This window comes from Echinops telfairi, unplaced genomic scaffold (genome assembly GCF_000313985.2).
Source record: "Echinops telfairi isolate 266 unplaced genomic scaffold, ASM31398v2 ScPeMD7_3;HRSCAF=10, whole genome shotgun sequence".
NCBI lineage: Eukaryota > Metazoa > Chordata > Mammalia > Afrosoricida > Tenrecidae > Echinops > Echinops telfairi.
The window spans coordinates 54416288-54441809 of NW_022103899.1; the positions used below are offsets into that span (position 1 = coordinate 54416288).

Genomic DNA, 25522 nt, shown 5'->3' on the forward strand with positions numbered 1-25522 from the left:
AAGTTTGAGAACTTAGAGTTCTCCAGTCATTGGTTTGTAGTTGCCTGTATTTCACCTTAACTCACGTTTAGTCTCCATTAGCACCCTCTGTTTTTATTGTTCTGTCTCCCACAACATTCTCTACTTCTTGCCTGGGGTTGATCATGCATTGCAGTGGCCACACAGAAATCACCCGTATGGAGTGTATTAGGGAAGTTGACAGGTTACAATTCAAGTGAGTAGTGCTCAGGATACATTTCAGCAAGACAGTTTCTTCTTTGCTGTGCCCACAGGCAGACCCCTCTCTGACCTTCAGCCCAATGGCCTGCTCGTGCTGTGTGACAAGAGGCTTGGAGGACTGCCAATAAATGCCCAAAGGGCATGCCACTCCACCATAAATCTCAGCCTGAAGGCTTATACACTGGCTCTAGCTCTGTGGGTAGGGAAGCTTACTCCCTATAAAAGTCTTCAGAGTCTACCATACTCCACAAACCAGCTTCTTAACCCCAAATTCAGCTTTACTTTCTCTGTAGGGCAGGAAGTCCACTATTTTGGCTCCTGGTTCAACTGCTGCTGCTCCTCTGCCATTCTTCTGGTGTTAAAGCTGTCTCCTGGATCAAAGAGGTTCATGGTGCAGGAATCTCAGGTTCCAAAGGGCACGCTCCACTCCTGGTTCTTCTCTCTTGCTGGCAGTGAGATTACTGCTTCCTGCTTGTGAGAGGGCTCCTTTTATCCCCACCAGATGGCAATAACTATTAACCCTGTTTAACAATCACTCACAGCTGAATCATATAATCCTGTTAGTGTCTTTCTCATCTGTGTTAGTCTGGGTACACTAGAAACAAATCAGTGGACACACATATGTGTATAAGAAAGAGATTTATATACAAGAGCAATTGAACATTGAGAAAACATCCCAGCCCAGTCCAGATTAAAATATTAGCCCATATGTCCGACAGCAATCTATAAAGTCCTCTTCAGACTCAAAGAATACATGCAATGACGCTGAACGTAGAAGATCACCGGCCAGTGGGTAGAAAGTCTTTGGATCCAGTAGCATTGAAAACATCTCAGCGCTGGCAGGGATATCTTCTTGGCTTTTCCAGCACCCAGGGCTGCATCCGGGTAGGTCCATGTGTCTAGTCATCTGCTATGTCTCCCAGGGTGTGAGCAGAGAATCTCGCACCTCCAAGGAGGAAAATTAAAGCAATTCCCAGAATCCTTAGGGGAAGGCCATGCCCACACAGAGATCTCATTGGCCATATCCTGATTAATAGCCTAGACTTAACCCCTACATTCTTAATCCTCAAATTGACAAACGATTATATATCTACCACACCATCCTTTTATTCAGATTCATCAGGAAAATAGAGGTCGTTTTGTGGAAGTAACAAAGGCTAAGGCTCCAAAACTAAACCAGCCAAACTCAAACTGCAATCAAATGGATTCTGGCTCATAATGACTCTGTAAAAGGCTTTTTGGGCGCAGTCAGTCTCATCTATCTCTGGTAGTGTAGACTGGTGGGTTTGAACCACTAACCTTGTGGCTAGCAACTTGATGCATGACCCAGTAGACCACAAGGGTTCCTTTAAAGCAGGTTCTTAACCTTTCTAATGCCATGACCCTTCAATACAATTCATCAAATTGTTTTCGTTGCCACTTCATAACTGTTATTTTGCTACTGTTATGAATCGTAATGTAAATATCTGATATGCGGCACGTATTAGGCGACCCCTGTGAACAGGTCATTCGACCCTCAAAGGGGTGGCGACCCACAGGTTGAGAACTGCTGCTTTAAAGGAAGACTGGTCACAAGAAGGAGCCCTGGTGATGTAGTAGTTATGCTGCTAATTGCAAGGCCAGCAATTCAAAACCACCAGCTGCCGCTCCTCTGGACAAAGACGGGGCTTTCAGTTCTTGTAAAGAGTTCCAATCTCAGAAGTCCACAGGGCTGTTCTATCCTGTCCTAAAGTGTCGCTGTGAGTCAGCGTCCGACTAGATAGCAGTGAGTTTGTCTGTTTGGTATGACTAGAAGAACTGCATTAAGTAATCCACTGCATTGCAACTCATGTTAACAGTCTTTCAGTGGAATTTGGTCTTTCTCCATTTCAGTATTACAAAGCTCTATGGCAGTTCCTCCTGCTGGCTTCTAAGTGACAGACTCAGTGCTGGATTCCTAAGTAGAGACCATCGAGTAAGCCCTCCCGTTCTGCTCATGGGGAAACTGGCAGAGCCAGGGCAAGGGCAGGGCTGTTCCAGGCAATAGACCATTCCTTCCTGGTTCTTAGCCCAGTTATGCTGGGCATGCTTATATTGTGTGGTAACCACATTGCAGTTCTTGTGTGAACTTGTGTAAACATTTCTCTTGGTCACACCATCCATGTGCAGAAACATTGCCTGGGCCTGGGCCATCTTCGCAGTGGCTCTCGGTATGTTCCAGTGCATTGTGGTGGTCACGACACATTGAATGCCTTCCAGTGCAGGGGCTCACTTTGAACAATGATGTTGGGTGGTATGCTGCTGTGAAACTCTAAAAACCTTAGGGTTTTTAAGCGGTATAGCACCAAGCCCCTCTTCCTAGCCTATCTTAGTCTAGAAGCTCTGCTAAAACCTATCCACCATGGGTGATCTTAATGATATTTGAAATGTTGGTGACATAGCTTTCAGTACCATGGTGACAGGCAAGCCACCATTGTACAACAAACAGAAAATAACATTTTTATGTTTAAGTGGTCAGCATTAACTGGGGCGCACTTCATTGTAGTGTTGGGAGATTTTGAAATACATGCTTGAAAACCATTTTCAGGAACAAAATGAGAACTGTGACCTTTTGGATTTTGCCTACTTTTCAGCAGTGCAAACTCGCATTTAAAAAAGGATCACACATTGTGTAGCTTTTAGATATCACCATATTCTTTTGTAAGATTATTTCTTTAGGAGAATTGCTAGTAAAGGATTTGACATTGACTCATTAACTATTCGGGGCGTTGACCTCCTTTCCTCTCTTCCGGAGCACTGGGCACTTCTGCTGTGCATCCCAGGCCACTTCTGGGTCTCCATCACGGCAAAAGCCAGCTGCTGTTTGGGCTGGGTTTTTTTGTTTGTTTTTTATAATCACTTTATTAGGGGCTCATACAACTCTTCACAATCCGTACATACATCATTTGTGTCCAGCACATTAGTACATATGTGGACTTCATCATTCTCACAACACCTGCTTTCTACTTGAGCCCTTGGGGTCAGCTCATTTTTCCCCCTCCCTCCCCGCTCCCCCTCCCCCTGAACCCTGGATAATTTTATAAATTATTATTATTTTATTATATCTTACACCATCCGACATCTCCCTCACCCACTTCTCTGCTGTCTGTCCCCCAGGGATGAGGTTATATGTAGACCTTGTCATCTGTTCCCCCTTTCTCCCTCACCTTCCCTCCACCCTCCCGATATCGCCATTCTCTCCACTGGTCCCGAGGGGTTCATCTGTCCTGGATTCCCTGTATTTCCAGTTCCTATCTGTGCCAGTGTACATCTTCCAGTGCAGCCGGGTATGAAAGATAGAATTGGGATCATGATAGTGGGTGGGGGGGCAAGCATTTAAGAACTAGAGGAAAATGGTATATTTCATCGTTGCTATACTGCACTCTGACTGGCTCATCTCCTCCCTGCAGCCCTTCTGCAAGGGGATGTCCAATTTCTCCCGGATGGGCCCTGGGTCCCCACTCTGCACCCCCCCTCTCATTCACGAAGGGATTAGGTATCAGGCATCAAAGACCCCCCCCCCCAAAAAAAAATCATAACCTTGTGTTTGTTTGTTTTGAACTTTCAAATTATGTTATTTATTAACATCCATTTTAAGTTGATGGAAGCCTAACATTTTGCTCTAAAGCGGAGGACGAAGTAGGAGATAGCACCGGGTCTTCTCTGAATATGAAATTCAGCTATACTACAATTTCTATTGGCTTTCATAGTTGCTTAAATTTGTGTTTAAAACAATATTCTCCTAGAATATAACTGTCGTTAATTTGTTTGCTGGGATTGTGTTGTTGTTGTTATACATTCAGGTTTATTTTTACCAATACTACATGCTATGGTGTGACATATTTATCAACCTACAGTGAAACTTTATTAATGTGATTTAAAACCTTGTATCATCATCATTTTATATTCACATACTGCCAGGTCACTCAGCACCATTCTTGAACCCTGAGCTCTCAGGTCCAGTCCTGAGTGTGAGGCTCTGCTGTCAGAGCTCTCCTTGTTAACCCTTACTTTGATAGTCACTGTGTCTGGGGACAGGGAAAGGGGCTGAAGAGAACTATGCAGAGTGTTTGGGAAATTGCTGGGTAATCTTTAATATCGCTCAGAATTGGTTTAAACACTAGTATGACTTAGAATCTGATTTCTGAATGTATTCCCTTTAAAGTAAGTGGTGATGTATAGAAACGCTTATGAAATTGTTACCTTCATTTGTCATCTATGTTCATTTTGTAGTTTCCACCATCATTAACATATTTTGTTCCTTACCGTTTACAGCTCAGAATTCTGCAAATGCAGAGTTTGCAAACTTTGATGCATTTGGACAGTCTAGTGGTTCGAGTAATTTTGGAGGTTTCCCCACAGCAAGTCACTCTCCTTTTCAGCCCCAAGCCACAGGTAGAGCTTCTCCAGCGTGCGCTTACATGTTTCCTTTGAGAAAAGAAAGAAAAAATCTTTCAGTGTAGTTTTGAAAACTTACGCTAAACTTAAATTCTGTAATGATCTGATTTTAAAATTATTCTCTTACCTACCACGCTCTGGGGAAACCTGAATTTTTCATTTTTAGCTATGTTTTTTGTTTGTGTCTGAACTTTGGTGTGCTGTGTAATTCATTGCATTCAGCCTTTTCCTGCACAGGGACTTTGATGTTCTGAATTCAGGGTAGGTTCCAGTACCAGGGGGACTCCAGGCCTTTGGATAGAATTGAACTGCCTGCTTCCAAAGAACTTAAATACAAGCCATTTTTAGAGCAACAAATGTAGAAAAACTGCTCAATGTTTTCAGTCAAGATTATTAGATGATCTATGGCCACCTTACGTTTTTCTTTTTTTGTACAGAATGGCCATTTAAATCAAACATGTGAATTGTGTCTGTGCAGGAATTGAACTCTCCCGTGCACGGTTTGCTGTATTGTTTGCTAAAATGCAGCGAACACTTTAGAGCTTTGGCTGATTTCTTTTAACTCTGTGTTTGTCTGCAAGCCTTTTCTTTCAATTTTTCTTTAAATTTCACAATGTACATAATCTGGGGCTGTCCAGCAGTTAGAATGCTTCCATCTAGCTGCAGTTTTGGTGAATTCGCTTCCGCTTGCCCTCCCCAGATTGCCCACAGTAAGTTCTCTGTCAAATAGGCTTCTCAGTGATTTGTATGTTTTGTGCTGTGTTTCATAGATTTTTCTACTGTAGATTGTTAGTCATCTTTCGATGGTAACCTTTGAAGCTTCACTTTCACTTATCTATTAATAAGCTCTGACAGCATTAGATATCACAGTAATGTATAATTTAGTAAGTAAATTGAGTTGACCTCTCAGTTTTTAATAAGTTAAAATGCATACAGATGTTGAAGCTTATCATCTGCTTTGTTCACCAGCTACAGGTAGCAAACGAGTCTTCTAAATGCAGCCATATATTTAAGAACTCAAAACCCAAGCCCCTGCAGTGGACTCTATTCTGACTATAGTGACTCTAGAGGACAGAGTAGAAATACTTCTAAGATTTCTAAGGCTGTACAGGGAGGAGATGACAGCCTCGTTTTTTTTCTATTGGAGAGAGTGTTGGCTTCTAACTGCTGACTGTGTGGATTAGCAGCCCAACATTGCAGTTAGCAACCCACTGCACCACCAAGGATCTTTAGAACTACATGCTACTTAGTGTTGATGAAAACAGCCAGAGTTTTATTTGAGTCTTCAGAAAATTTGTGAAAAAAAATTCCATTTTCCTTTCATTCTATTTTTCCATGATTTTTAAAGCCCCCTTGCACATTTGTTTTTCAGCCACATCTAAAGAACTGATTGATAGAAGAAAGTCCTCTCTCTTTTCTAAGGGGTGGTATCATCAGTTCTACTTTGTAACGGTCTGTTGATGTGCTTTGCTATCACTTTATAACAGAAGGACCCTTTGTGATAAAGCACTTAAAACTCTTGGCCACCAACCAAAAGGTCGGCCATTCACACCTACCAGCCACTGTGTGTGTGTGTGTGTGTGTGTGTGTGTGAGAGAGAGAGAGAGAGAGAGAGAGAGAGAGAGAGAGAGGGGTGGGGGTGGGGGAAGAGCGAGAGAGAGATTTCAGCCTGGGGAACCCTACTACGGAGTAATTCTACTCAGTCCTGTAGGATCACCGTGAGTCAGAATCAACTGGATAACAACGGGTTTGGTTTTTTTGTGTAAGAGATTACTGACCTGGCCGCTGGCCGGAGCTGAGTATAGCACTAACAGGTATGGTATCAGAAGTGTAGAATCAAATCTACTGGTCCTGCTGGAAAGGCCATATTTTAAGGGGGAGTTCTCTAGAATAGAATGTACAGATCCCCACATTGTGCTGCTTAGAAATAATTTTTTTCTGGACTATTTAAATTTTATTTAGTGTCTACTACAGTTTTTATTCCTTAAATTGCATAGTAGGGCTAGATTTAGCTGTGTACATCATGGTATTATATGCAGTTCAGTTACTGTGTGGCATTAATTCAGTCCAGTGCTCAGTGTCACTTTGAGAGAAGTTCTGGATGAAAGGGTGCATCTGAAACTTGTCCCACCAGTCATTGCGGGGTTTGTGTGTGTCGTGACTCCATGGGGTTGTCACTGCTTAAACCTTAAGTAAGACAATTTGCACCTTACTAATAAAACAGTACTAGTAACAGGTCATATTTAGTACCCATGGGATGTTCTGCAGGTCTTTCAGTGGCACAACTAGCTAACACCCCCCAGTACTAACTTAAAGGATCTCTGTTTGTATTTAGCCAGTGTGCCGAAGCAGAAAGGCTTTGCTGTCTGCTTCCATTGAGATGAGAGCCCAGGAAACCCTGTGGAGCAGCTCTCCTCTGTAACACCTGGGGTGGAACTGAGTTTCAGGACAAGTAGCATGTTTCTGGCTGTCAAGGTCTTTATTGTTTGTCACCCGACATTGTCAGGGCCTTTGAAACCCAGCTTCACAAATGATAAAAAGCCAAGTTTGGATTACATTTGGATGCCACTTGGCAACCAGTCTTAAAAGAGTAGCGTTACTTGCAGAGTACTTCACTTAGGAAGAATAATCATGATGTCTACCAAAGGAGATCGGGAAAAGTCTAGAAATTTTAAGTGTTCTGTTTATTCTATTACAGGTGGAAGTGCTGGATCAGTAAATGCTAATGTTGCTCATTTTGATAACTTCCCCAAATCCTCCAGTGCTGGTTTTGGAGCCTTCAGTACTTCCCAGAGCCATCAGACAGCACCGGCTGTTAGTAGAGTGTCAACGAGTAACAGTGGTCTACCGACAGCGGACAAATACGCAGCCCTTGCTAATTTAGACAATATCTTCAGTGCTGGGCAAGGTATCACTCTTTCAACAAAGTGAATACTAGTGTGTATATGAAACCGTGCTCTCAATTTACTGACAGTCATGATTCCCCGAGGGTGTTACACTTTTCTCACTTGTTTCACAATTTTGTGTGCACTTAACATTTCTGAGTCAGAGTTATGATTCCTTGGTACATTATGGATCTCAAGTGTTTTTGGAGTCCTGATCAGGATGAGCCTTCTCGATAGAACCCAGAAATGTGTTAATAACTCCAGCCACTGGCTAGCCATCAGGCTGCTGTCCTGGTTAGAGGGGCGGCGCTGGTCATCTGTATACATGGACTAAGGTGAAAGATCCTTTGCTAGGTTGGGGCTCATAATTGGAAGTGTCTCATGGCTGACTAGTTTAAGATCTGTGGAGTTGGAGTCCTGGTAGCGCAAAGGATTAATACACTTGGCTGCAAAGCAAAAGGCTAGCGCTTTAGGCCCCACCCAGAGGTATTTTGGAAGATAGGTCTGGTGATTGAACTCTGAGAAATCAGCTGCCCAACTCTGACAAACACAAGGCCATCAGGCAGGCATCAGTGTTGATCTTGATGGATAGTCGGCTGTATTTTCAGGTTTTCTGTGGTAGCCACGAAGGATGCCCTGTGCGTCTCTGTTGTGCACTGCACCTGGCGCAGAGGGGAACGGTGCTGCCGTTGCTGAGACTACGTGGGGCTGCTCACTTGGTTTTTAGTCATCTAGTCAGACATTGTAATGCTAACTTTTAATCCTATTAAAAGTCCCTCCTCTGCTCTGAGAACCATTCCAGATGGTTCTGTATAGCACTGAGCATGTATAACGCTGTGGGTAAGCTATTAACTGTTTTTGCCAGTCATCTTTTTAAGATGCAGTGTCATAAAATTGTTGGTGCACGGAACCCTGCCTTCCCCATTATCCCGCATCTTGTCCACACTCCCCACTAACTGAAACCTGCCATTCCAGGGAGCAGGAAGCATTACCCATCACTCACTGTGCCAGTGCTGCTGGCATGTGCCAGCCCATTGTTAAGATTTGTTGGAAGAGGTCTTAATGTCTTCCTCCCTCACAAGAGTCAGTAGACATGATTCTAGAGACGTGCTCAGGGCGTACAAAAGGATCATAGACGACTCATTAACATTCTACATTTGTGAGCTTTTCCTCCCCCTCATTTCCTTTGGGGACCGTGAGGGGAGAGCAGTGACATCACCGCCCCCCCTGTGAGTATGCCCTACTCCTGCACAGAATGAGCAGTTCATTGGTGCTTGCCTCACTGTGCCCAAGGGGGTCTCGCCTAGCCCCTTCAGTGCACAAATGGAAAACTTGAGCCTGAGCCTAGAATATTCCAGACCAAACACCACCCAGACAGAAGCAAAGTGCAGGCCTATCTCTGGAGCCTCTCGCTCTGTGTCACTTAAGCTGCCTCCAAGAGAGAGCGAAACATCGTGTGCCAGGAGGTGAGGGAAGTTAACTGGTTGATTTCAACAATGAGTAATTCTTGGCAACTCTGTAAGTCCCTACTACCAAGTAAGAATGGATGGATTCTTTGAAAACGTCTTGGAACTACATGCTTCAAAAGAGGAATCCCTGGTGATCAAAGGGTTAATTAAGTTGCTGACTGCTAACCAAAAGAAGCATGTCAGAGAGGCCTATAGGTCAGTTTCCAGAAACTCGGCCTTTAGAAATCATGGGGCTCAGTTTGGCCTTCCCACACGAAGGCAGGCACTGTGAGCCAGAGTAGGTTGGATTGTGCCTGTTTTAAAGAGGAAACACCAGTGACATTTTAAATTTTGTTCAGAAATTCTATTATCAGCACTAAATGAAGGGTTGTTTGGTAGCTTTTATAATATATTAGTTTTTACCTTTTTAATCAACGTCTTGGTGTATGGCATGATTTAGTATTTTAGGATTTTAAAAGTAAATTCTTATAGAACAGAGAATTATTTTCTCTCAGTTCTGGAGGCTTAAACCAAATCTTGAGCATGCAGTTTCCTTTCTTGCCAGTAGGCCCTGGTGGGCATTTTTTGGCTTATTTCCTTACTTGGCACTGGTGTGTGTGTGTGTGTGTGTGTGTGTGTGTGTGTGTCTGTCCATCCGTCTCTTTCTGTGTCTGTCTACATCTCTTCTCATTAACACAGCCAAAAGAGAGCTTAGTTCGAAACAGGATCACACCCACAGGAATCCAATATGCATTTCAGTACAGAACGAATGATGGGAAGCATGGTTCTGGTGCTGGACTAGATTGTGCACCTGGACTGCTGGCCCAAATCTTGCCATCCCCAGTATGAGGACAGTAGCAGCATTGCCCTGACATAGTAGTGTTTTGTGCACTGGTGCGCGTAAGGCATCCAGGACTGCATTGGAACCTGGCCAGTGCTGTTGCAAGGCGAGCCCTTTGGTGGCAGCTTTTCCCACAGTTCTGGTGGTCCTGTCCTCCTGTGGGCCTTTCTCTTCCTTTCTGTGGCCTACTAGCAGTGTGTGGCCTTCCTTGCCCTAGGTCTGTCTGTCCAGCTCTTTTTATAAGGAGCTACTTGGAAGTGATTAGGTCTGGGATCCACCCTGCTCTGTGACATGGCTTCATTAACATAACAAGAATCTCCATTTCCAGAATGGGTCCTGTTTGTTGGGTGCAGGGTTTGTCCTTTATATTTTTGGAGGACACAATTTAGTGTTTCCTGCCATTACTATCCCTATCTTTTCCATGGAAATTCATACACATTTGGTTCCAGTTTTTGTGTTAATTTTTATATTCATTTGGGTGTGTGGCTCTGTCCTCACTTTAAGCTGGATCTAGACTTGTTACAGGTTGATATAGAGTCTGGGGAAACATTGTTTTATCTTTCTACAGTGGTGTCCCTGGCAACTAATGCTGTCCAATATTATCTTGACTGGTCGTTAGTTTAATACTCCAAAATGCTGTCAGCTTGTTTTTCTTGCTCCACATCAGTTTTAAGTGTACCTGTGTTTCATGGGCATACATACTAGCTAGGGTTAATGAATGACTCCAGATCTTGGGTGTAATTGTGTTCCTGGTTTCTGCTGCTTCCCAGGTGGTGATCAGGGCAGTGGCTTTGGGGCCACCAGCAAAGCTCCTGCTGCGACTGTGGTTCCAGTTCCCAGTCAGCCAAGCGCCACTTCAGACAAGTATGCAGCTCTGGCGGAACTCGACAGCGTATTCAGCTCGGCAGCCACCTCGAGTAATGCGTACACGTCCACGAGTAACGCCAGCAGGTACCTGGCCTCTCACTGGCCACACTCCATGGGTATTTTCCTCAACTAAATGATAACATGGTTATGTCACGACCGTTTCTGGGCATAACATTTGGACATGACATTTTTTAGGGCTTTTGTAAACTTGAGGAAACTGAATTGAATCTGCTAATTAAAATAGATTCCTTGCCCCTGGCTGCCATAGTTTAAACTTTTTATTGGACATAACATTTTAGTTTTGTTTCTTGAACACTGACATATCAAAGGCTACACGTCTCTCACAGTGGATAAAAGTACATTTAGTTGTACTTACCAGGGAGTCCATTCAGTGGTTACGTTGTAGACTTTTTTATGTATCCTTCTTAGTCAAGAAGATGGAATAATGAAAGTATCACCTTGAGGTGTGCTGGCTAGTAATGTTTTAGAAATACTTTCATCAGGGCTCTGCATCCTGTGGACCCTCTGATGGCTTTGAATCACCAGCCTTTTGGTTTACAGCCAAGTACTAAACCATCACACCTCTTGTCTTTGAAAGGATGACTGACAAACCCACGGTTATTCAGGGTTAGGTCCTTGGCAGACATTGTCTCAACAAAAATCACCTAAGTTTATCAATTTAAGGTTCATTTAAAGTGCAAGTCAGGCCTGTGAGTTTTGTTCTATATGAAAAGATAAATCATAGACCTCATAGTCCACATTGCAAATGACATAGGAAAAGTATCCCTGTTGACTAGGAAAAGCAGGGATGGTTCGGTATCCACAATTACTTGAAACGTCTGTTAAAATATTGCTAATTTGCTCAATTCTATGGCTGGGTGAGGCTGGATTTTCTTGATTCACATGGTGAAGTCACAAAGTATTGCTATAGAATCCGAGAAGCCTTTAATAAACAAAAGTATCAAAATGGATAGCTTTTGTTTCTTGACACATTCCCCATCGAGGGCTGTATCGTATACAGGCAAGGTTTCCAGCCCTCTAGCCTGCCTGAGGAGCCCTGCTCCTTGGTAAAAATGGCAGGTTCTGTGTCCTCAAGGGACTCAAGCCATGTTCCTTGGAAGTGGTCTTTAAGTTTTGGGAACAAGCGAATCTGAAGGGGTAAAATTGGGGCTGTAGGGTGAATGGGGAATGGTTTCCCAAAGTAAGTCTCCTAGGACAGCCCTTGTTACCCTCAAAGAATAGGTGGATAGTCATGATGGGAATAAATTCCTCCTCAGCAGAACTCTCCTGGCCTTTTCCTCAGTTTTAAAATGTCTTCCCCCCCATGGTTGTCCTGCCTCCTCCTCACCTTCTATTTAACGGACTGCGGTCAATGTTTGTTTTCAGCAATGTCTTTGGAGCAGTCCCAGTGGGTGCGTCTGCACAGACACAGCCTGCTTCTTCCAGTGTGCCTGCCCCCTTTGGAGGTACGTGCTTCTAGTCCGCCAGAGCCACAGTGGGCGCTGATGTTGAGTGGGATGAGCTGTGTAAGCACACCAGGAGGTGCTCAATACAATGGCTCATAATCAGAAAGCTGGAGTTTTCTCTCAATATAGTAAAGTGAACAAGTATTTTTAACTATTTGAATGCAAAAGGATGGGGATATGATCATGTCTTTTCCAATTTTTTAAAGCTCCACCTTCCACAAATCCATTTGTTGCTGCTGGTGGCCCTGCTGTGGCGTCTTCCACAAATCCATTCCAGACCAATGCCAGAGGAGCAACAGGTAAGGAGCCCCACTGCAGGCTCTAATTGGGTGAGCGTTTAGAGGAGGTGTGTTGCAGAGATGCCCAGGAACGGAGGACAGCTGGCGGGGGGTGGGGGCTCTGAATGGAGTGTAGGTGGAAGACTTTGTCCTCAGTAAAAATACCACCCACGTATTTCTAAAGTCTTGGGGTCGTGTAGCTGACAGGGACCTTCGTGGTGTTCTAGGGCCCAGCACCCCCCAGTCCAACTTTCATTTCTCCTGTGGACCTAAGACTTATCGCTAAGGTAGGACTCTAGTGAGGCAGTTTGACTTACTTGATGGTCTGAGGTCAGGGTTCCTGGCTAAAATGTTTTCAGTCTTCATAGAACAGTTTCATAAGAGGTTTAAATATGAAGGGTTTTCAAAATATCTGTAATGAAACAATGAAAAGAGCTTGGAGTGGTCCCACAAAGTTTTTGAAGCCCTCGAGGTGAGGAGCTCTCCTGGTATGAGGTGCCTGAGCTCGGAGTAACCAGGTCTTTCACTGGCGCGTTGACAGCCTGATTTCAGGAACTGCAGACAATTTGGGCTGTGTAATCTTGTTTTTTTGTTTGAGCCTCAATTGTCTTAGCGCTGAAGCTTCAGTTCTGGCAATGTTGGCACAAGAGATACCTGTACCATTCAAATTAGATCAGTACCAAGAATTAATACTTACTTAGAAATATGTCATTGTTAAGAGGTATAGTAAGAGTTTGAGCTATAACTCATAATATTAGCCTTTTTATATAAATATTTTTAGCCATAGTTTGTCACTAGTATACTAGCCTTTTAATAAATATTTGAAGTTTACAAAAAGTACATGCAGTTTAATTTTTAAATGCTTTGTTTTAATTGAAAGTATTTCTACATTTTATCAATTATATATATGAAGCAATTTCTGTTTCTTAGTATACATTGTTTTGGATTGATGGAACTAGTTTAAAATTTGAAGTAGACGTGTTGGGTGCAGCCAGATTTGTGTTCAAATTCAAACTTAATGTTTGCTGGGTGACCTTAAGAAAGCTTTATGGATCATTTTAATGAATGGGATGTAAAGATGGTAAGGTGACCTTCTAACATTTATTGAGTACTCCCAATTATCTGTGATGGGTTCTAGGTGCTTATAAACACATTTAACAGCTGAGGAGTAGAAACGGTATTTACCTTGATGCAACATATTATATTGACTAAATTTCTCTGACATTATTATCCATCTCTGTAGCGGTGTTCTGTGGCTGGCAGGATTGTGGGGAGAAGTAGGATTGTGGGACCCAGCCAGCATGGTCTCTGCATTGTCCTTGGAATCGGGCTGGTCTTAGTCTTGAATATCAGGGTCTTCCTGGGGTCTAAAACATGCTGTGTATGTGAAAGCATGATGTGAGATCATTGTACTAGCTCAAGCATATGTCTTGGTAACTGGAAATGTCAACATAATATGTCTGCAAAGTTCTCTACTCCAGTAGGAGTTTAATAGCGTCTTGCTTTTAGGGGTGGGGGTGAAGGAGTGGTGTGGTATGGTGGTGATAGTAAGGAACATGATTTCTTTCTTGCTGCGCACTGCAGTATGTCATCATTTGAAAAATTGGCAAATGTTGTAGATCCTTTCAACTCTTCATTTTTTTCCACTACAAAGGGTTTTCAATTTATCTCATTGATCATCCTCCTGCACTTATGGAGCGTGGACAAAATGGAGACCCAAAACCCACCTGTAAGATAATTGGACAGCGCCTTATAGAAGGGTCACACAGCACAGATGAAATATATAACTGTCCTCTAGTTCTTTAATATTTCCTCCCCTTAACCATTATGGTCTTTGTTTTACCTCCATTAATCTCAGTACACCTGTGTATGTTCATTTGTATAATTAATATTGTTCAATGCATGAAAACCAAGATAGATAACCCTTCAGAAACAGTAACAGGAGTAATGATATCCTGAGGATGCAGGAATTGAGGTAGGGGAAGGGGGAACTGATAACTGTGATGATTATAACCCCATGGAAGGGGAACTGAGGGAGACAAATAACATAATTGTAGGTGAATGGATACACTGGATGGCGTAAGATACAACTAAATATAATAGTAATAATAATAATATAATAATGGTCCCTGGGGGATACAGTGGGGGGTGGGGAGCCCAGACAGACCAAAATTAACTGTATGCTTCTACTGAAGCAGAAATATCATTATTTCCCACAGATGAACTTTTCTTTTTGTTCTTTAGAAAAGACTTTTGTTTCCCTGTGACGTTTATTTTGTGTAAATACATCTTGAGATTCCTTTTGAAAGAAGGAATCAAGGAATAGTTGGATATGAAATTGATGACATTTTAGTGATATTTCTCAGTCTGAAAATTAGTATTTTACTGATATGTGTTCCGGATATATACTAAACTTGGGGTTAACTTTTTACCCTGTAGCTTTCAGCAGGAGACTGACTAAAATGGTCCAAGTCTTCCTTTTTAAATTTTAGGATTCTTTGATAATGTGGGTTTCTTCTTAAATTTTTTATCAGAACCTTTAGTGCAAATTTGATTTTCAGTGATTAGAAATCCTGTCTTATAATCTTAAGACCTCCTCACCACGCAGAGAGTGGCCTTTCTAGCCTCTCTTTAATGCTGCTGTGGAAACCTGCAGGACCGTGGGGCTGAACGGGAAAGGGTAGCGTTGTTTTATGACCTGGCCAGAATGGGTTTGTCAAAGTATTCACGGACTTGCCCAGAGGGTTCAAAATTAGCTGGTGGCTAGTCTGATATTAGGGGTCATAACCCATGTAAACCAGTATCATTTCCAGTCCAGATCACAGCCTGCTTCTCTAATTACTGCATGTCTCTATAGACTGTACATGGACAGATAGGCTTTCTTCCTCTTTTGAATCAACCTTCTTACTGATTCTTTCCTTTGGAATTGTAAACATTAGAAACCAAGAAGTATATGTATAATTTAGTTTTGTATTGATGGAAAATATGCTGATCAGCATTAATTAGTACTGTTTCTTATTTATCTGTAAGTACTCAGTAAGCCCACCTGATTTGTGTATTGTATCCTGAAGAGGAACATTGGAACAACATTTGTGGTGTTGTGGAAGGGCAGTAGGGAGGAAAAGCAAAGCAAAAACCAAAGTAGATGTTATGTGGGGCATGTGAGAGATACTGTGGTATAGTAAAGTTGCTTTTTTTACTTCTTAAATTTCCACCCTCAACTTAATACTTGCACAATTCTAACATTTCATAGTTTGTAGTCGACACTTATTATAGAGAAAGGCTTAATTTAATTGCCAGTTTGATAATAAAGAACCAGAAAAGTTAATAAAACCCAGAAAGTTTTCAATGTAGAGCAGTCCAGAGAAACTGTGTAAATCATATATTTATAAGGGATTTGTGTCTAGAATGTATAGAGAATTCCTATAAGCCAGCATTTAGAGAAAAACACGTAAAATAGGTTAGACAGGTCTCCAAAGAAGATATGCAAATGGCCAATAAGAGACATCAAAAGTGTCCCACACCATCATGATGAAAACCAACGTGAGATACCACTTCACATTTACTAGGATGGCTGCAATCAAAAAGATAGGCACTAGCAAGTGTTCAATGGAAATTAGAACTCTGTACATTACGGGTGGGAATACGAAACAGACCACCTGCTTTAGATAGCAGTTTGATATAGGCTGAGGTGGGGGCGGACCTACCATCGAGTCAGTTCCGACACATAGTAACCCTCTAGGACAGAGCAGAACTGCCATTGTGGGAGCAGAGAGCCTCATCCAGAAAAGCAGCCAAAGGGTTTGAACTGGGGTTTTAACTGCTGACCTTGTGGTTCGCAGCCTAACTCACAACCCATTATGCCACCTTAAAAAGTTCAACGTAGAGTTACCACATAGCCCAATAATTTCACTCCTGGCTTATATATCTAAGAGGAATGAAAACACGTGTGCACAAAAACTTAGACACACATGATAGTGTCAAGAAAAACAAATCCAGGGACACTCGTGTGTGTATAAGAAAGAGCTTATCAAAGAGCAGTTGTACATTGAGAAAACATCCCAGTCCAGATCAACTCTACAAGTCTGATAGTAGCCCTTAAGTCCATTACTACTCCATAAATTCCTCTTCAGATTCATGTAGCCCCTCACAATAATGCCAAATGCGGTAGATCACAGGCTGGTGGGTGAAAAGTCCTGTGGGTCCAATTGCAGTAGAGACATCTCCAGGGCTCTGGGTACCATCAGCGTGGCTTCATGTGGCTTATCAACAGGAATGTGAAGCAGAGAGAGAGTGTGTCCCACCTCACCAGAGAAAGAGAGGAAGTCCCCAAATCCTCATGAGAAGGCCACACCCACAAGGAGGAATCATCTGTCTGTGACCCGCTTGGCAGGCTCTACTCTACCCCTTCTTAACAGCCTCAAGTTGATACGAGATTATGTAGCTACCACAAAATTTTCATAACCCTCCAAATGTCTGTGGTCTGATGAGTGGATGAGCAAACTACTAGCCATACAAGGGAGTGTTACTTAGCCATAAACCAGAACGAAGTCTGATGCACAGATGAACCCTGAGAGCATTGCAAAGTGAATGCAGCTAGCCGCACAGGGTCACAGTACTGTAAGATTCTGTTTATATGAAATATTTCAATCTGTGAAGATGGAAAGTAGCTGGTGAAGTTGCATGACAGCACATGGGTGCAGATTTCTTTTAGAGGGATGAAGATGTGTGAAAACTAGACGGATGTTGCCTGTATCTTCACAGGAATAAGCGGTTAGTGTGGATTTTAAAAAGTGAATTGCTTCCATGTTTCTTCATCTTAATTATGATTCTAATCTCCTTTATTCCTAACAGTGTAACTCTGACAGCGTCATGAATGTAGTTGAGATAAAAGGGCTCTCTGGATGGCCATGTGCTTTATATGTGCTCACGCTGCCTGCTTTGCAGCGGGCCAACCCCCTTAGAATGGGGTGAGGGACCCAGTGCATTTGTAGCTGAACAGTCGTAGCTGTAAGCGAATTGACACCGCTCTCTTTCTGGCTTTCCAAAAGGCCTGTCTGGAGCACTCCACTCTCAAGTCTTTCCTCACGCTCATTTTGGTAGGTGGCCATGGCTGGTTCCTGGGTCTGTGGCAGTGTGTTTATCTGCTTGTGGGGGCTTCTACTGACGTACCGCTTCTGGCTTCCTGCATGTGGCATAGGGTCACCCTCTCTCCCCATCCCCCACCCGATATTTAAAATGCACAGTGGGCATGGATGTGTGCCATAAAACTGCATTGCATTCAAAGTTACATGAAAATTCATGGTGGTCATCTGTAAATGCCAGCAAATGTTACTGCATAACTCTATGGTCACCTTAGACTTGTCCCTGCTGCTATGGTTAGTTTCTTTGAGCTTGAATTCATAGTATCTGGAGTGACACGCTAGGGAGGGCCCAGGCCCTGTTAGCGCGTCATTCCTTAGTGTTTGGTTTTGCTTCAAGGAATCTGAGCTGTGTTTTCCTTGCGCTTCTGAAATGTGTTCTGTTGGACCTTGCCCGCCTGCCCCCTCGCCCTGCTGCTCACTCTTTCACTCCTGTGCTTCCCACTGGCTTGTTTCCTGGTGTGCTCATTCAGAATAGCAAAGAAGGTCATTTTAAAAATACCGATTCTAATCGGGTTCATCGGTTACGTGCATGAGAACCATGCAGACGACTCAGGAGACACCTGTAACATGTGTCTGGACTGGTCGGTTTTAACAGAAGCCCGACTTCTTGCCGTGCTTACAGATCTTAGCTTCTGAGCCTAAATCATTGATCATGCTGGTAAGTCCTAAAAGGCAGGATTTCCATTGACTTGGGCCTATGATAGCGTCATGCACAAGCGGTCTCACTTTCTGTATTTAAAGTAACAGGGTTGGTTTCCTATTTCTCTGAGAGCCTTCCTGGAACACACTGTTGAGGCTTTGTGGGACATCATCCCTAGCATCAGGGGCATCTGCCCTGCTCTGTTGCAGACTTCATCCCTGACGAATCAGGGTCGGTGGAGGGTGATCACAGCATACCTAGTGGGGTTGTGATCCTTCACACACAGATTCCCTTCAAAATGCCATATTCTGTTGCATGAGTCAGTAACAGCTAGACACATGCAGGGCCGAACACTGTGTTTGCTTGCCGCCCGACTTGCTATAGCTTGCCCAAGAAAGGCTTATTTCAGACCTTTTCCAATCTCTGCACTTCCCTGATCTTCATGACTCAGCAGTCTGCCCAGTCTGGCCCTGTGAGACCTCCTTCCATGCTGCCCGCATTCACCTTCCACACGAGGAAGATGCATTCATTAGAAATGGAACACAGCCTTCTGAATGTGCCAGTGATTGTGCTAGAAGTTTTTAAAAATGTTTTTCTTTGGTAAAAGGGCTGTGTGAGTCTTTAATGGTCTGCCTCACACCTGTTGTCTCCTATAAGCTCTGTTCAGTGAGCTCTTTACATAGGACTCCCTCCGCCCTGATATTCGAGCAGATGCTCCAAGAGGTAAAAGTGAAAATTTGGATGTTGTTTATAGCAAAACTGAACCATAAAAGCAAATACGGTTTATTGTGTACATGGGAATTGAATGGTGATGAACTTTAAAACCTGCATTACGGTGTAGACTACACCTTCTTAAAATGAAACTGAGAGGTTGATGTTGTGTAGACCATAAGCTTTATTGGTCCCCTCTAGTGGCTGGGTTGTAAGAGAACACATTTCACAGGGGCAGTACCTGCATCTCGCAGGTGGTCAGTCATTCAGTGACCACAGGTCCATCCCAATTCTCAGTCACACTAAGCCTTATCGTTGCAGACCTGTTTGGGATTTTAGATGCCTTTAAAACACATCGGTAGTTTCCAAAGGAAATAAGACCTAGCCTGTGATGTTGAATATTGGAAACCGACCCATCCCGCCATGTGTAACTCTTCTCCCCTCTCTCCTCCAGCCGCCACTTTTGGCACGGCATCCATGAGCATGCCTGCGGGCTTCGGGACTCCTACCCCCTACAGTCTTCCCACCAGCTTTAGTGGCAGCTTTCAGCAGCCTGCCTTCCCGGCCCAAGCCACTTTCCCTCAGCAGACAGCATTTTCTCAGCAGCCCAATGGTAAGACCCTATACTGTCCTTAGTTAGCTTTCTTATCTCACCGTACTGGCAAGGGTATGGACAAAGAGAATTGTCTCCTGAGTGTTTGCCACATAAAACAGTAGCCTCTGGGGACGTGGACCTCGATTGACTCACCGGGTGACCAGGTTGCAGCTCTATGAGTGAACCCTGGAGTGAACCCTGGATGTCTGCAGAGTGCCCCTCCCTTTCAGGGTCCCGAGGGACCTTCCTGATGAATCCTATTACATGCTTGCCAGCTGCTTGGTTTCATAAGGACCGTGTGGACCTTATATGTGTTACATGTGTTTCTGGTCTTTACAGCAATGTTGCGCATGTGTCCTGTTGTAGAAGGATGCTTTAAATGAACTAAGATGATCCTCTAAAGAAGTTTATGTGCTGTAGTAACCTGTAGTTAGATTTCAGTTTCACATAGAGACCAGGTTTTTAACCCATGTCTCTCATTTGCTAAAGTGTGAAGTTTACAATTTTGGAAGTCACTTGAATGACAATCACATATTTTCCTTTTTAAAGTCCATGGTTGGGCCAAGGTTTGGAAGCATGGTCTGTGAGAGATCCGTGCATAATGAAATACATCGTTGGGTATACTGGACTGTTCACATAGAAACCAGCATGGTCCTTAAGTGATCCAGCTGCCATCAAGTAGATTCCAACTCATAGTGGGACCCCTGGACAGTAGACCTGCTCTGTAGGCTTCCCAAGGTGTCAGTGTTTAGTACAGAAGCAGACTGCCTCATTTTTCTCCCACAGAGAGGCTGATGGCTTTGACCTGCTGAGTCTTGGTTAGTTGCAGTGTTTTAGCCACTGTGCCACCTGGGCCGTTGCTGCCCTACAGCCCTTCCCAAATAGTCACTAGTTCACCAGCGAAATCTTCTGGGTGCCAAAACGGTACATCTGAGACAGTGTGATGAACCCATTCCAGAGAGTGGCCAAAGCGCTCCTTTGACCTTTGGCTGTGGTGTCAGGGAGGGGACATGGGAACGGGCAGTTAGACACTGAGGTGTACTCTTGCTGCTCCTGGACACTTGTCTCTGAGACTCATGAGAAGAGCTCATAAGTATGGGGTTGTCTTTTGTCAGGTACAGGTTCTAATCGGGGCTTCTCTTGTAACAAGGTGCAGGTTTTGCAGCATTTGGACAGACAAAGCCAGTGGTGACTCCTTTTGGTCAAGTTGCAGCTGCTGGAGTATCTAGTAATCCCTTCATGGTGAGTTGTTTTGATTTTAGGCCCTTTAATTGTTAGATGTGTTTTCAGACTCTGAAACGCAGGAAGGAAGTGAGCGTGAGATGCTTCCACCTGCTCTGACTTTAAGGAAGACTGCTATAGTGGGCTCGCATGGCAGCCATTGTGAGCCTGGCACAGCCAGGCAGTACTGTGGGCTGTGGTCTACAGGCTTTCTGAGTGAGAGCCGACTGGACACTTAACATGCTGTGGGTGAGCACATAAGGGGGTCTTAGTGCCATCGTGCCTTTAGGGTCCTGCTGTGAAATGACAGCCAGGAACGGAACAGGAAAGCACCCCCATGAAGTGGTTTTGTTGTAACCGGTTCACTGCCTGCGTGTCTGCTCAGGACCTAGAGCCCAAAACCAAGCCAAACCATACCTATCATCAGCCAGATCATTCCAGACCCAGCCCCCCAAAGCAAAGCAAACCCCACTGCCAGCCAGTTCAGTACAACCCATAGCAAGTCCTATACAGGGTTTCTGAGACTGTAGATCTTGGTGGGAGCAGGCAGCCTCCTCTTCCTCCTACTGAGTTTTGTTAGAGTGTGTCCAGCAGCGGGAAAGCGTAAATGGTCTTCTAGGGAAACCTGAAGAACGCTTACTCTGCTGAACACATGCACTTTTCTCATATTTCCCACACTGCTCATGTACTTGTCTGTTTATTTCTGTTGTGTCTTGTGTTTCTCTTCAGACTGGTGCACCAACGGGGCAGTTTCCAGCAGGAAGCTCATCAACCAACCCTTTCTTATAGCCTTATATAGACACTTTCCCGGAACGAACTTGAACGTGGTCACATTACATCTCTCCGCCTCTTGCACTGTTGTATTGTTTCACTGATTTAGCTTTAAACACAAGAGAAGTCTTTGAAAAACCTGCATTGTGTATTAAACACCAGGTAATATGTGCAAAACAGAGGGCTCCGGTAACAACTTGTAACCTGTGAATTGGCAGAAAAAGGTAGCGGTATCATGTATATTAAAAATTGGCTAATATTAAGTTATTGCAGATACCACATTCATTTTGCTGCAGTACTGTACATATTTTTCTTAGAAATTAGCTATTTGTGCATATCAGTATTTGTAACTTTAACACATTGTTATGTGAAAAATGTTACTGGGGAAATAGATCAGCCACTTTTAAGGTGCTGTCATAGATCTGGAAGCGAATGACCTGAAATCATTTGAACCAATGCTACTGGAAAGTTACTAAGTCAGATTGGAAGGTTTTATTCATAGTTGAATTTTTCCTTTCTAAAGAGCTCTTCTATTTATACATGCCTAAATTCTCAAAAAAATAAAATGTAGAAGGATACCTGTCTGCATAAAATAAAGCTGATCATGTTTTGCTACAGTTTGCAGGTGAACAATAATAAATATGAGAAAATATGCTATTGTTTTTGTGTTTTTGCTGCAATGCCTTTACCAAAGTGGCCTTAAATATGAGCAGTGAATTGAGAACATCTTGAATTCTTGAATCGGAATACCTGAAGACTTCCTCGTGACTGACTTTTGCATAAAAAAGAACACTTTATAAAAAGGCCATGTAGACAATTCATTAAAACGACAATGACTGCTATGTTTGGGAGTATGTCCGTGGTAAAGCATTTAAATGTAGCTGGTCCGTCAAATCCACCGTACTTTTTCTCATTTCTTTGCAACGTCATGATTTTGTGAAAATTTGTATATATGAAGAATTTGCATGTATGTATATTACAATTTTTTTAAGGTATCTGGAATTCTCTGACAAAATACAAAAGGCCTATTTTAACTATTGATTTTTTAAAAAATATCATCTTTGAATGTATTGAAAAGCAGACATGACATTAACTGTGACATGATTGCACCTCAGTTTTTGTTTTGTGTTTGCTTTTCTGGGGGACAAACTGATCTTAATAAACTTTTGTTTATTTTCACTTGGTGGGGAAAAAACTGGAACGTTAAGCAGAATGGCCAGGTTCCCTTAAAGTTACAGAATGCTTTGTTTAAAGAGGTAATGATACTAATGTTTAGTCATATCTTTTTGTTATTCTTCAAAGGAACGTGTTTAATTATTTATGTACAGTGATGTCTCATTCATCCAGAGAACATCTGGCAGTCATACCACAACCAAACACAACTGAAATACTTGGGGTTTGGGGGAGAAGAAGGGCTCCGTGAGCAGCCCACCTCCATCGCTGAATCTCCCCACGGTGACCAGGCACTTGTTTTTGGACATTTTCCATCGTTTTCACCCCAAACGTCACATGTTAGCTTGAAAGGAGACTGACAGCCCTGATGGACAAACATGTTCTGTCCAGGATGGTGGAGAGCAGGAACAGCCCATCAGCTTAGAGGCGATCTCTCTGTCCCATCTGTGTCCCTCATGGTCATTGTCCACTGCCAGGGCTCTGTGTCACCCAGAAAAGAAGTTTCCTCTTCAAATGATTTACTTTAAAAAACAAACAAACCTGGAGAGAAGTGAACATCTGTGTTCTGAACTATGTGAATGCCTTTTCCAGTGTGGCCTCCCGAGTTGCTGCACTGTGCTCTGGCACTCCGTCTGTGTGGACAGAGATAAAGTGACACCGCTGCAGGCCCTGACCCACACAACCGACTGGCCTAAGAACCAAGTAAATTAAACAATTGCTGTCCAAATACTTTTCAGGACTATTTTTTTCTCTCCCAGGTTAATGTTACGTTTCCAACAAAGGGGAACCCTCTGAGGCCTGGCCCTGTTTTCAGTGAGTGCTCCTAGAACCCAATCAATGCTTGCTTTAAGAAGAGCTCCAACGTTATTTACTTCTCGTGGTGCTGTTAACTGTTAAAAACTGTCGTGGGCGTTTTAGATGGCGACTAGCTCCTGTCAAAACCTCGAACATGACAAGACTGAAGACAGACTGCACCCCCCAAGTGTCCTGGCCACTGGGGGAAGCACATCTCCTCTCCTCTTCTGCTCTGGCTCAGCACCAGGGATGGGATGCCTTTTCTTTTAACCTCTTTAATCTCATTTGCAGGCATGTTTAACTCTAATTTTGGTGACAGTAGAGATTAGCGGCTCCTTTTCTTTCTTAAAATAATTCCTTCTGTACAATTGAAGAAGCAAATCAGTACTTTATTTGTGGTCCACCCACCCCGCCTCCATCACAAACCCTGTCTAGAACAATTTCTGTAAATTGGGCAAAATGGAGGGAGTAGCTCTGCTTCCTTACCGCCATCCAAAAGTTTCTGCTCGGTTTTTCTTCCAGATCCGTAACTTAGCAATCGTGGAAGACTCCAAGAGACTTTGTGTGGGTGGCTTATGTCAATGGAAATTTACTGTTAGAAATTAATACTGAAATGTTTTTAAAATGTATTTATTCACTTAAAAACAATAAACTCATTACATGTTAACATAAATTACCTTTTTTTTTTTTTTTTTTTTAAGTGGAAAGTAGCCATTTTGGCAACAAGCGACATCCCTGTGAGGTGGGTCATCTTTGTTGACTGGCTTCCCGGCAGTGTTGGACTCACAGCCATGCCCGTAGGCAGGCAAGCTCTAGCTGCTGGGCCTGCCGCTGTGAGCTCAGGAGGAAGTGAGTAAGCACATGTCTCGCTCGCCCTAGTTGTCTCATGAAAGTCGTTCTGATGAGCACACACTTTTTATTATTTTTTAATTTTTAAATCATTGGGGGCTCTTACAACTCTTATCACAATCCATACACACATCAATTGTATAAAGCTCATTTGTACATTTGTTACCCTCGTCATTCTCAAAATATTTGTTCTCCACATAAGCCCCTGGCATCAGCTCCTCATTTCCCGCCCCCCTCCCTCATGAACCCTTGATAATTTATAAATTATTATTTTGTCATACTTACACTGTCCGAGGTCTCCCTTCACCCACTTTTCTGTTGTCTGTCCCCCAGGGAGGAGTGCTAATACAACTTATCTAAAGTTTTATTTAATTTTCATAAGCAAATTAATAGAATAATTAATGGAGCATTGATAAGGTAATTAGTGGAGTGTGTTTTAGATTAAGGACATGCCTGAAATACCAGGACTCCACTTCTCTGAAAGGCGATTTTAGCCTAGTTTGTGTGTGCCCTCTACTATTTAAAATGTTTCTTTTAAAAGAGAAGCTCTTGCTAACATTTGCATTAAATTAGCTTATTGATTTTATTAAATTATATCATGAAATGAGAATGTCATTAGTTACAGCATTAATGTTTGAATCAAAGCACCTTTGGGTGCCACAGTGAAGTGCTCAAGTACTGGCTGCAGCATGATTCAAACCATAGGCCTGGCAGCCTGCTTGGGCAGGGTCACGTCCTTGAAGTCCCCAGGGGCCAGTTCTATGGCACCATGAATCAGGGTCAACATAGCGGCAGCAGGCTCTGAGTCCATGAGTGGAAAGCCAATTGGTAGTCCCGTGTGGTGGGGGCAGTTGGTAAATGTTTTATAGCTATTTCTGCCCCGATTTGAAGTGTTTGCTGTGGTCTGATGCTCTCACCATGGTCCGTTCCGTCTACCAGTCTTACCTCGTTAAACTGTCAGTGAGAAAGGCCCTGCAGGGCAGTGGCTCTCCATGCTTTGGCAGAGCATCCCAGCCCCTCCGTCCACCTCACTGCTTGTTTTGTGCTGCTAGCCAGAGTTGGAGTATAATAGCGTTGTGTGCGTGACCGTTTTGTAGATCAGTGACGATAACATTTCGCCTCTCGGTTCGTACATTACTGGTGAGGATGTCAACCTGGTTGTGGGCTTGTTACAGGTTTTTTTGGGGGGTGGTGTGGAGTGGG

The 25522-nt window shown here is 43.3% G+C and overlaps 1 protein-coding gene across 6 annotated transcripts in view; it reads left to right on the top strand.

The window, feature by feature from the left end:
* Positions 1 to 24143, top strand: part of AGFG1 (ArfGAP with FG repeats 1) — an 82242-nt gene extending 58099 nt beyond the window's left edge. Inside the window, exons 6-14 of one of the 6 annotated variants that reach the window (XM_030886700.2) lie at positions 4513 to 4632; positions 7334 to 7543; positions 10580 to 10760; positions 12063 to 12142; positions 12349 to 12441; positions 17472 to 17519; positions 19370 to 19528; positions 20661 to 20752; positions 21461 to 24143. In XM_030886700.2, the coding sequence (XP_030742560.2) occupies positions 4513 to 4632; positions 7334 to 7543; positions 10580 to 10760; positions 12063 to 12142; positions 12349 to 12441; positions 17472 to 17519; positions 19370 to 19528; positions 20661 to 20752; positions 21461 to 21520 (1043 nt within the window). In that variant the 3' untranslated portion in view covers positions 21521 to 24143. The remainder of the gene's footprint in view (positions 1 to 4512; positions 4633 to 7333; positions 7544 to 10579; positions 10761 to 12062; positions 12143 to 12348; positions 12442 to 17471; positions 17520 to 19369; positions 19529 to 20660; positions 20753 to 21460) is intronic. The other 5 variants (XM_045294735.1, XM_004701659.4, XM_004701660.4 and 2 more) reach the window with 5 other exon arrangements.
* Positions 24144 to 25522: the final 1379 nt, after the last annotated feature.